This window comes from Phyllostomus hastatus, unplaced genomic scaffold (assembly GCF_019186645.2).
Source record: "Phyllostomus hastatus isolate PE091 unplaced genomic scaffold, TTU_PhHast_1.1 phas_contig_40, whole genome shotgun sequence".
NCBI lineage: Eukaryota > Metazoa > Chordata > Mammalia > Chiroptera > Phyllostomidae > Phyllostomus > Phyllostomus hastatus.
The window spans coordinates 5,180,903-5,192,852 of NW_025333872.1; the positions used below are offsets into that span (position 1 = coordinate 5,180,903).

The following is an 11,950-nucleotide window of genomic DNA, read 5'->3' on the forward strand; positions in this document are numbered from 1 at the left end:
TTCCAGTTGTGAGTATGTGGAACAGATTTTTATTCTTGTATTATTATTTTAATCATTGCATTATTTCCACATGAACAAGTGACGACCCACTTTTGCCCCACCCTGTACACATGATGTATTATAAAATTATATACTTGAAATTTAAATCATCGTATTAGCCAATGTCACCCCAATAAATTTAATAATAATAAAAATAAAGCCTGTGTTTTAATCCTGGCTCTGCCACTTATGAGCCTATGACTCAAGCAAGGCCCTTAATCTTTTGTGCGTCTTAGTTTCCTCGTGTATAACATGGGGATAATATGCATTGCCTCTCAGGGCCCCTGAGAGCATTAAGTCCAATTTCACATGTAAACCACTAAACCCATGGTCTGGCCTATTTCAAAAACTCTAAATGTAGTAAATGGCAGGCAGCATTACTACTGGAGGCTCCCAAATTTGTATTCGCATTGTGCATCCATAACAGGCAAATTTGCATCTAATCCTTTTGGATATTGGTTCACATTTTCTTTCCACATTGACAGTCCTTACCCCCCCCCCCGCACTGAGCCCAGCTTTCCTCAAGCACACTGGCCTGGGTGTCTGCAACCACCTCAGCACCAGCCTCATCCTGCTTAAACCTCTGAGAACGCTTCCCTCCTAAATCTCAGGGTCCTGCCCTGAGGCCCCTTCCATAACACCCGCCCCCAACAAGGAGCTGGGGAAATTGGGTGGGAAACAAAGGGAAGGATATAAGGTGAGGGAAGAAGAGTGAGAGAATATAAATATGTGTGGGGAGGGAGAGCAGGTCAAGCCATCCCCACCTGCCAGCTTCCTGTCTTTGCCTACTGATAAATAGGGGATACTCATGGCCAGATTTTCCATTCCCCTATCCTGGCGCCTGCCGTCACTCAATTATAAAAAGAGGGAGGGAGAGGGCCTGGGGGAGGGGCAGGAGGCCTTTGCTTATAAAGCCTGTGGTGAAGGGTAAGCACATTCAGCCTGGCCTGCCCAGTCCTCTTCCTGCCATCCCCCAGCAGATTTAGCTGCTGACAGCTGCTTGGGACTTTGCTGCCAAGCCCTGGCCCAGACTGCTGCCTCTTCTCTCTTTCAGTGACTCCCCAGCCACAGCCCCTCCATGGCCCAGAAAACAGAGGACGCTGAGGCTTCTGCGCCTGCCTCCCAGAATGGCGAGGATCTGGAGAACCTGGATGACCCAGAGAAGCTGAAGGAGCTGATTGAACTGCCACCCTTTGAGATCGTCACAGGGTGAGAGCCAGTGTGGCCTGGGGTCATCCTCCTAGAAGAGCACAGGCTGGGGACAGGCTGGGGACAGGCTGGGGGAATTTAGGATGGTAATAGCAGGAGTCAGGGTCAAACTGTAAGAATGCACAGGGACACAGCAAATCTTGCTTGGCTTCTTGGGGTGACACCACAGACCCTCTCATCAGGGGAGGTAGGAGTAGCTCCTTGGAGGCAATGAAACCTCCCCTGAGGCCTCTTGGTCTTGGGACATCACCTGCCTCTGTGGGTAGAGATTTTTGGTCCCAGGGAACCTGGTAAGGACATAGGATGACACTGGCACATTTAAATATGGCCCCAAAGGACCTCCTCTCTCCACTTGTCTCTCTGCTCCTGAGTGGGACTCTCCTCTATCTGCATGTCTCTTGCCGTTTCTTTCAGAGCCTCTCAGGAGAAGATCCTAAAGCAGGGAAGATAGACTCATTCTTTTCTAAGCCTGAGTGAGGAGCAGCTTTGTTCTTGTTCGATCTTTTCTGAGTGTCCCCAGGGACTGTCCACATCCACCCCCAGGGAAACAGGGAGGTCACAGCACAGGTAACAGGCCAGGGCCAGGAGCTTCTGGACAGAGGAGGTGTTCTGACCTCTGCAGCCACAGCCTGTGGGAACCAGAACCCAGAGCAAAGGGTCTCGAGGCCACAAGGAGAGGGCTGCATACAGGGTCTCTCCGTCTTGTCCACATCGTGCCGTCTCCAGGAATAACACCAAGTGGTCTTTCTCCTATTCCCTCTGTGCCCCTTCCAGAGAAGACTCTGCTAAGATCCTAAGCAAAAAGAACAAAAAGGGGATATGTGAGGCCACATTTCCTCCTGAGCCCCAAGGTTTTCTTCCCAGGAGCCCAGCAGTGCCCACAGGCAGAGTAAGGGCCGCACTGAAAATTTCAGAAAGAATGGAGGTGTGTTGCCTTCAAGAGGCAGGAGGAGCCCTGGGGGGCAATTTGGACCTGCTGCCTTAAGCTTGGCAAGTGGCTTTCCGGTCCTGGCCTCCTTTTTCTCATTTGTAACATGACCAGTTTACACTAGTCAATTCCTAAGATCCCTTCCAGCTCAGATATTTTCCAATATCTAAGAGAACCTGAGGGAAAATGCTCCCGATTTCTGAAAGCAAGAGTTCAGGATAAAGTCTCTGAACTTGTGTTCTCCCATGTCCAACCAACTAATGTCGCCCTCAACTTAGGATCAAAAAGCTACGGGCACAGATTAATAGAAACATAGGGAGAGCCTGGAGCCACCAGGCCCGAGAGTCCTTCATTCCAGGAGCTCTCTGTGGAAGGAAATTCTGTTTCTAATACCTGAGCACACTGGTCCATCCATGCTGTCCGGGTCACAGACACACACACACACACACATACACACTCTGTGTGGTGTTGTGATCTCCTCAGCACAGGGGCAGTGTAGGTCCATAACAGAATTAGATTGTTGAGTCAAATAGGCCTTGGAGTCCCACTGTGGTGGATACTAAAGGGTTACATCTGTCCAGGTCTTTGTAATCATGGCATACTTTCACATGCCTGAGCTCACTCAACCCTCAGCACACTGCTGGGAGAGGGATACATAGTATTGCCACTCTCGGATGGGGAAACTGAGAGTCGGGGAGATTGAGTGACTTGTTCAAGACCTCAGAACCAGTAAATGGCAGGTCTTCTGATTCCAGCCAAGTACCCTTTCCACTGCTCTCTTCTTCATTCTGGTTCCCAGGTTTACCAGACAGAGCTCCATCTGTCTCTGTCTGCAGGGTAGTGTGGTTCAGAGGCTTTCCCTGACCCAAGGCTCAGAAAAGAGGCACGGGGGGCAGCTTGCTGGGCACTCTGAGAGCAGATCAGGAGAGAGGTGGGGCCCTGAGTGTTTTCTGGGCACAAGTAAAAGCTGTGTAGATCTGCCTCCTGGGCCCCTTGGGGTAAACAGATGGCTTAAAATAGCTCAGAGGTGTGGCTGTGTCTGTGCAGGGACAGGATGAAGAGACGGCTTTCCTCTCCTTCCCTCTCCAGATGCCCTGGAGTCAAAGGAGTCAGTCCCAAGCAAGTCTCCTGGCTGGACTTCACAGGGACGGGTCTGTCCATACTGCTCCTTACACTTGGGCCACAAACTAGCAGAAAAGCAGGTGGCTTTTCAGCATTCTGAAGGGAGGAGATAGTACCAAGTAGGAATACAGAGAGGCACATATCCTGCTTGTCATGATTCACATTTGGATAGGCACTCAGGATAGAGGCAGACCTAAGAACGTTAACAAACAACATGGTGGACAGTGTTAAAGAAGGGTCTCAAGCTGCAGTTGGTGTGCCCAAGCCAGCTCACGTTGGTGAAGAGTCCACTGTCCATCTCTCTTTCCGGCTCTTGTTCTTGAAGTCTCCATGATGAGAGTGTTTACAGAAGTCAGCAAAGTTAGAAATGGGGGGTGGGTTCTCTTTCTTTCAACTTGCTGGGTGCTAAATTAGCACACCACTGAGAGGACCCTCTGAAAATGAGGAAGAGTAGAGAAGGGATGAGTTTTAGTAGTACCTAAGAGAGTGCTCTGAGGGATAAGATTTGGGGCCCCAAAGGACACCATCCATCAATACTAGGTTTAACTTCTTGAGTGTCAACAGTTGTTCAAAATCTGAGGAGCTGGATTACTCAACCTATATTTCAGATGAGGAAACCAAATCTTGGAAGGATGAATAATTTGTGCAAAGCTAGTGAATGGAGCAGAGCATGAACCCCCAGGACTGCCTGACTCCATATCATTACACTGTGTCTAAAACAACATAAGGAGGAGTATTTTATAGTCGACCAATATTTACTGAATAGGAATCATTTCTTTACTGCCCATTTCCTTTACTAGTATTTAACTTCCACAAGGATAGGGATTTTGCCTTTTAACTCCTTTATCCCTATTACCAAGAATAGTACCCGGCTCCTAGGAGGTACTCAATTAATATTTTTGAATAAAGGAATGAACTAATGATGAGCACCTATTACGTGTTGGGCTCTCTGCCAGGTGTTGGGATAGGGAATTCATTTCAAGGAGAACTTCATGAGGAGAGAAATTCAGGATGTATGAAATCTGTGTCTGTATGTGTGTGTGTGTGTGTGTGTGTACATACACATACAATTTTATTCACATCCCTTCCCCTCCACCAAGCAGACCATCATCCCAATTTTTTCTAGATATTTGGAGTCTCAGTTTCCTGCCTACAGAATCGCAGTGTCCAGTAACCTGGGTCTAAGCCGATGAAGTGTGAGTGGCCTTGTTTGCATAAAGTATGAGGAAGTGGTGCTTAAAGTGGTGTTGTCTGAGGCTAGGAGTAGGAATAATGAAGTTGGTTTTGGTGTCTGAAGAAGTGACTGAGCCCAGGCAGAAAAATCTGTCATCCTCATCTCTGTCCTGTCCACCACTCCAATGTCCACACACACACCTCCCACTTTGGCCGTAAAATATCTGCTGAGGTTGAGAGTATAAGTGAATATGGCCCTCACGCATATCATGTCATGTTACTAGAAAAAAAATGTGATTATCTAAGAAGTGTCACTATTTCCTTCCTTCTACTAGTGGGCATAATAGCCTTGACTTATTTTGTGATTCTGTAATATCACCAGAGGCGACCATGTTGGCTTAGCTCCCGGGGGAATTTTCAGGCCTCTGCCAGCACTGTTCCCCTGCTTCCCCTGAAGGGCCTAGCTGTTTCAGCCTGTAGGAATTCCCAAAGAACTTCATTCAATCTTTCTGCTCCTTCCAGAAGACCAGAAAGCAGAAGCCAAGCAAACTCAGTCCCTGAGGAAGCCCAAAGGAAAGATGAGAGCCAAGACCATCCCTGACTTTCCTTTGCGCCTTTGAAAGCACTGCCCTTCCTGAGGCATCTCTTTTGTCTTACTCTGCTGTCTCTGCTGGGGGACAGGGTAGACCATGTGGCTACAGGCAAGAGGGGTTGGAAAACAGCATTTATAGAGGTAAAATTTCTTCCTCTCCCTTGGGTTTTACATTTCTCTGGGTCTTCCCAGGGGAGAGGAGGAGGAAAACATCATAGCTTAAGAGGGGCAGAGAACAGCAGCAGTCTCAGACCACCCAGCCAACTTACAATTGCACACTGGGCCAAATTCATACTCTATGGGACTGTACTTGGCCAAGTCAGAGCAATAGTTTTGGGGGTTCCAGAAGGAAACCGGAGGGACCACAGATAGTCATTGCTGAAGCCTCCAAGCCAATCATGCAATCATGAATATAGCAGGTCCTCCAATAACCATGTTTCTTTAAATGACATTTCATTGTAATGCTGAAAGGATTCCATAGGAATTTAAGTTTTGTTTATATCAATTAGCCTATGGTAAAATTGGTTTCCTTATACATTGTTTTGTTTAAAGCCATAGAACTTATCGACCACATTAGTGAAGACTTTTGAGAATCCATCAAACAAGTGACTCTGGGTTAGACTTGGGGTGAGGTAGGGTGGTCTGGCCGGTCTTGAAAGCAAAAAAGGGTTTGGGCAAGAAAGATAAGCTCTGTGCTTCCTGGGAAGAAAAAAAACCTCCAGGGAAATATGGGATCATTTAGCAACCAGGAAAGTTCAGGAGTGGTCTGGGGTGGGGAGACTGTGGGGAGGTGAGATTAATTAGACAGAGCTAATTTCAGCAGAAATTGAAAGAGGAGAGGGGAATCATCAGGAATCCATTCTCCCAAAATGTTAAGTAAATAATAAATACATCCAACCAGAGACAGAGGGGGCTTAGAGAGCTAAGTATAGTACCTGATGGAATCCCTGGGGCTGGATCCTCAAACACATCCATCTCTGCAGTGGAAACTTGTCAGCAAGGGACATGGGAATTTGGATAGAGAAGAATTGGTGATGGGGGAAGGGAACACTGCAGGGAAATAGCTCAAGTTTACTCAGCTCTTTGGCACCTGCTGCTTACTACTAAGAAGCCAAGGCCCTGGGATACCAGGGACTCCCCCGCAACCCTGGGAGTTAGGTGACCTCTTTGACCTTTTTGGGGAAACAGAAAGCAGGGAGAGAAGAAACAGCAAAGTTAATGGTTGCCACAGGGTATCTTCTGGGGCAGCCACAAAGATTACATTTTTATTTTTATTTTTATAAGACCTTATTTGAGCTAAACAGATATGCTGAAGAGCAAGATCTCAAATGCTCCCCAGAAATACATTTTTTAAAAAGAGAACATTCAGCCTGTCTAGCTGGTACTCATCCCCTGCTCCCCTTCTAGCATTTTCTTTCTTTCTTTTTTAACCCTTACCAGAGGATATGGTGGAATTGTTAATTCATTTTAGAAAGAAAGAAAGGGAAAGAGAGAAAGAAAAACATCAACATGAGAGAGGAACATCAATCGGTTACCTGCCTTATGTGCTCCCAGCAGGAATTGAATCCACAACCTAGGTATGTGTCCTGACGGGGAATCAACCTGCACCCTTTTGGTGTACAGGACAATGCTCCGACCAACTGAGCCACCTAGCCAGGGCTCCTTCCAGCATTGTCAGTCTCTCCTATCGAAGCCTCCCTATTCTCCTTGACCTTCAAACCTGCACATATCCTCCTACTTTAGAAAAACATATGCATATACATAAAAATGAAAACAATCTTTACCTCTGATGCTCTCTCTAGTCCCTCTGCTTTTCTCTCCCCTTCTTCTTACTACTAAACTTTTCAAAAAAAAAAAAAAACCTGACCTTTTTCTTCCGCTTTCATTTTCTCATCATGCATCTTCTCCTTGAAGGCACTGGACATATTCATCACCAAGTCTGGTGTCCTCAGACACCAAGTGGGCTGTCTTCATTTCAGGCTTTCCCCAGCATCACTACTTACTCAAAGCACCACAGTCCTCTTCCATGGACATGACTTTTATTTATTACATGATTTTTTTACTCAAGAACCTGTAGCGATTCTCTATTGCCTCCTGAATCAAGGCTAAACTTTCAAGAGCCTTCATATATCCTTCACTCTACCTACTCATTTTTAAAAGTTTTCTATTGTTTTCAGCCATCTTATTTATATCATCTCTGTCCAGCTAGAATCCAGCTAGATTATAAGCATCTGGAGGGCAGAGGCCAAATCTTTCATGACTTTGAAATGATTCAATACTATATGCAAGCTCCATCACATCAAGATACCTTTAGATAGTGTGGCCTCAAAGATAAAAAAAATTCTTGGACATTTATGTGACCACCCTTCCTTCACATGAGGGAAACAATAGGCTTGAGAAAGTCACCAGGAGGGCATGGCACTGCAAACTGTAGGCTATTCCATGCCAAAGATATAACATAAATGAGTGACAAGAAGAAGGAATGAAAGCATGAAATGTTCTATGAAATCTTTGTCTTGGTCTGTCATGAGAAATTTTACATGCTTGCTACTTTGTAAAGTTACTGTTTAAACCTGGCTTTTCAAACCTGGGCACAGATTAGAATCATCTGGAGAGCAATGCTGATGCCTGGGCCCCCACTAGATGTTCTGATTTAATTGGTTTCGTGTGGGGCCCAGGCATTGTTTGTAGGGTCTTCTAGGTGATTCTAATGTAGAGCCAGGTTAGTCATTGATTTAGAAACGTAGGTATGTGTTTTGCATTGGGATGGTGGAGTGCTTAGAGACCCCTCCTAGTGGGGTAACTAGAATGCACGCCTCACTCCAAATTCTCTTTCCTACAAACCCTTTGGGATCTTTTATGCCCTTTTGTCACTGATGTTGAGATCATGGATAGCTACACACTCCAGGCTGGCCCTAGAAACAACTCATCATTGTCCCTTTGTCTCTTGACACAGGGAGCGGCTGCCTGTCAACTACTTCAAGTTCCAGTTTCGGAATGTGGAGTACAGTTCTGGCAGGAACAAGACCTTCCTCTGCTATGTGATTGAAGTGCAGGACAAGGGAGGCCAAGTGCAGGCATCCCGGGGATACCTAGAGGACGAGCATGCAACTGCCCATGCAGAAGAAGCCTTCTTCAACACCGTCATGCCAACCCTAGACCCAGCCCTGCGGTACAACGTCACCTGGTACGTGTCCTCCAGCCCCTGTGCAGCTTGTGCTGACCGCATCATCAAAACCCTTAACAAGACCAAGAACCTGCGCCTGCTCATTCTGGTGGGGCGCCTCTTCATGTGGGAGGAGCCCGAGATCCAGGCTGCTCTGAAGAAGCTGAAGGAGGCTGGCTGCAAACTGCGCATCATGAAGCCCCAGGACTTCGAGTACATCTGGCAGAATTTTGTAGAGCAGGAAGAGGGCGAATCCAAGGCCTTTGAGCCCTGGGAGGACATTCAGGAGAACTTCCTGTACTACGAGGAAAAGTTGGCTGACATCCTGAAGTAGGCAATTGGGCACAGCCTCACGTGAGTCATGGTACCATTACTCCATTAATTGGGTCGTTTGAAGTTAGGTGGAACCGGTGGTGTCGGATTTTCACAAGGAACGATTTCATTTTTCTGCTTTGGGATGACTGTAAAAATATTTTAGAAGATCCTATCTCCTTTTATTTCCTTGAAATTCCTCTCCCTAAATCCTTTCCCTCCTATACTTTCATATCAGATACTTTCCCCATAACATGCAACTTACGGTTAACAGGAATCTGAAAGCCTTGATTTGATGGGACTTTCTGTAGTGAAATATTTAGATGGTGGGAGAGCCTGCTATTGAACAACAGCTTCAAATATATTCCAACCCCTAACCATGCCCCCATGTACGTGTTTCCAGAATCACTAACTCTGGATACGTTGGTGATGCCTTGCTCCCATCCCTATTTGCAACCCTACCATTCCATTTTTCCTCTAAATCGGGTGTTTCATTCCTGGGGGTGGGCACTTTTTTTTTTCACTTTTGATACCTTTGAGATTCCACAACTTTTTTTGGCCAGAGAAGCTTTCATGTTTTCAAACAAATGATTCCTCTTTGAGGGAGACCAATAATTGCTGCATGAATGTATAATGTAAGAACATTTTTCTTATGTTGAGACCTCAGAACTCAGAACAATGCTGAGTGCAGGAATGGGGATAATACAGCAACAAGTTCTTCTATGCAGGAATGTTTAAAGGGTTAAAAAGATGTTTGTAAATTAGGCAGCAGTTCAGAAGTAGCCTCCTGCAGATATCAAGATGGGATAGAACTGGAAGTAAAAAAATAGCTATTTAAATAATTAGGGCACAATTAAGGCCAATTTGGCCTCTTGCTGAGGGTAAATTAGATTCTTACGGAAACAGGGCAATCACCCTCAGGAAAGAGGGTAAGGAATCCTTTACTACCTTCTTTTGAGTTTGGTCTAATCTACTTTGCTCCCCCAACAATGCTATGACAAAGTCCCTTTACAAGGCCTGAGTTGCTGTTCAATGTCCTCCAGTAACAGAGAAAGGGTCTTCACCACCTTCTTAAACCACCTTAATACTGGAATAACTCACATATTACTAAAACACAAAAGTATCATGCTTCTGTGAAGATTCAGTTTATGTTTGGTGTCTCTCGCTATTATTCTTGAGAGATGTCACTTCATAAACATGTTTTGAAAATATCAATGTTCTGGAGCTTGATGTTGGCAGAGGTGTTTGCTATTAGACATGCACTCAGGGAGCCCGATAATTCTCTAGCTGAGCATGTGCCAGTCCGTGAAGGCAGGATTCTCAGCTATTTCTTACAAATAGCAGGACCCATTCATTGACCTCAGTGAGACTATGGTCAGGTAATGTCCCATGGTACTCTGCTCCTATAAAATAAAATGCCACTCTGAGTGGTAATAAAAACAGATTTCTCAAGGTGACCTCTGAAGACTCAAAATTAGCTTTTAAATTCCTTGGAGATTTTATTATGTCAGTACTATCACTGTAATTATAAACCCTACATAGATTCTACAGAGTGATGACTGGTAGCTTAATTGTAACCCTAGTGTACTTGCTTCTTAAACATCTTTCAGAGTCATGGGCCACTTCTCCTAGCCACCTAACTAGCAAGTCCTTGGGGATTTGTGCTGTTTTTGTTTTTTTCCCCCATTAAATCAAATTAGATAGCTAAATCTGCTATAAAAATAAACATTTCAAGGAAAATTAAAAGAGCTTTCAATTTTGGATAATTGAGGGTTGTACCTTATGCTAATCTAAACAGAAATAAAATAGATAAATTGGTTTGATAGAAAAGTCCATTTCTAAGTCAAATCATTCTTAATGAAATATCATTGGATATGTTCCACATTATAAACCTCTTTCCATTAGTGTGCATAACTGTATTTTCTGGACCCATTGTTAACATACTTCCTGTACTCTATTTGAGTTGCTTATGTTACTGAAGGAAAAGGTTAAAATGTACCAAGTTAAAAAAAAAACTGGCATGAAAAAGAGCTGTTATCTAAAAGCCCAAAAGAACAACTCTGTTTAATTAAAATACTCCCAAGAAATGGGCATTCATTAGAGAAAGATTTCCTATTTCTTATTCCATCTCTTTAAAAACACAACAGACGAGCATTTAACCATGTATTCAACTCCAACAGTCAAGCAGATCTGTTCTGGGGATTTCTCTGGGCGAACCATACCAAAACAAATGGAACAAATCCAACTCTGAGTAAACCAGTAGTCACAGACTATGGAGAAATTCAGGAACTTGTTGGAGAAGGCACACAGAAACCCTAATTCAACAAGAGAACTATTCACTGTTTGGGGCCAGCAGGGCTCTCAGTAATATGTTTTCTGTTTTCTCATCAAGGTTTGCCTGCTGCTAGGAGACAGCAGTGACAGGTATGGCCATCTGGGACATGCCTGACCTCCTAATACCACTTGGAGCTGGACACCATTCGACACCAACCAATCCTGCTGCCCAAGACCCTATGAGGATTCAAAATACACTTCTCATGCTGTAAATCACCTTAGCTGTGCATCTTTCTCTAAGGCTGCTCTCAGGAAAAAAAAGTGAACTGCGAGAAATAGCAACCAAAGATGAGCACCAGGCATCATGGGGCTGAGGGTTCTAACCATTCCCCAAAATGGGCTGCTTAAGGCAGAGCCTCAGACCCAAGATCTGTGCAGATCTTTGAAATATGTCCGGAAATGCATTTGTGTTTTTTCTAAAGAAAAATAAGCAGCAACAATAAAAGAAATGGTGTGCTTTTTCTGCGACCAGGTTTTTTAAGGAACTTGGACATTTAGAACTCTGGACAGTGATCAAGTCCCAAGAATAGGGTTTCCCAAGCCAGGAACCAAACCACACATAAAATGGAGGGAGATTTAAACCGGGACTTGTTTAGGCAACCCAGGATGCTCTCTCATGTAGACTTCTCATCCTGGTCTTGACCTCCGCAAAACGTTTTCTTCTGAGATTCCTCGAGTGCCTTTTGCCTTCTCTAAAGACAAAGTATATGATAGAGGGTAAGACAAAAGGTGTGAAAAATCTGTATATAAAATATCCATGTCCCAACATCCAATTAATAAACAATTAGCCTCTTGATTAATCAGAGGTGAGAAGTAGGAGCATTTCAATGTTCAGATACACAATTTAAGGGTAGACAACATGTGATACTTGATAGTGATGGCAGGCTGATGTAGAAGTCTCATTTCTTAAGAGGTTTCAGTTCTATAGAAGTAAAATTTCACATGTGAATTTCTGGGTGTTTGTCAAACTCTAACTTGGTTTCCAGGAATAACGTGTTCATTCTGATTATCAAGGCAATGCCTTCCCCCAGGCTTTGAGTGTGATAAGTCATCGGAATTTGACCCCAAGACTATC

At 44.6% G+C, this 11,950-nt stretch overlaps 1 protein-coding gene across 1 annotated transcript; it reads left to right on the forward strand.

The window, feature by feature from the left end:
• Window positions 1-967: 967 nt before the first annotated feature.
• Window positions 968-11,824, forward strand: APOBEC2 (apolipoprotein B mRNA editing enzyme catalytic subunit 2). Its single transcript, XM_045843722.1, has 3 exons — window positions 968-1,248; window positions 8,020-8,583; window positions 10,934-11,824. Exons 1-2 carry the CDS (start codon window positions 1,118-1,120, stop codon window positions 8,561-8,563), a joined length of 675 nt encoding a protein of 224 aa, XP_045699678.1. The 5' UTR covers window positions 968-1,117; the 3' UTR covers window positions 8,564-8,583; window positions 10,934-11,824.
• Window positions 11,825-11,950: the final 126 nt, after the last annotated feature.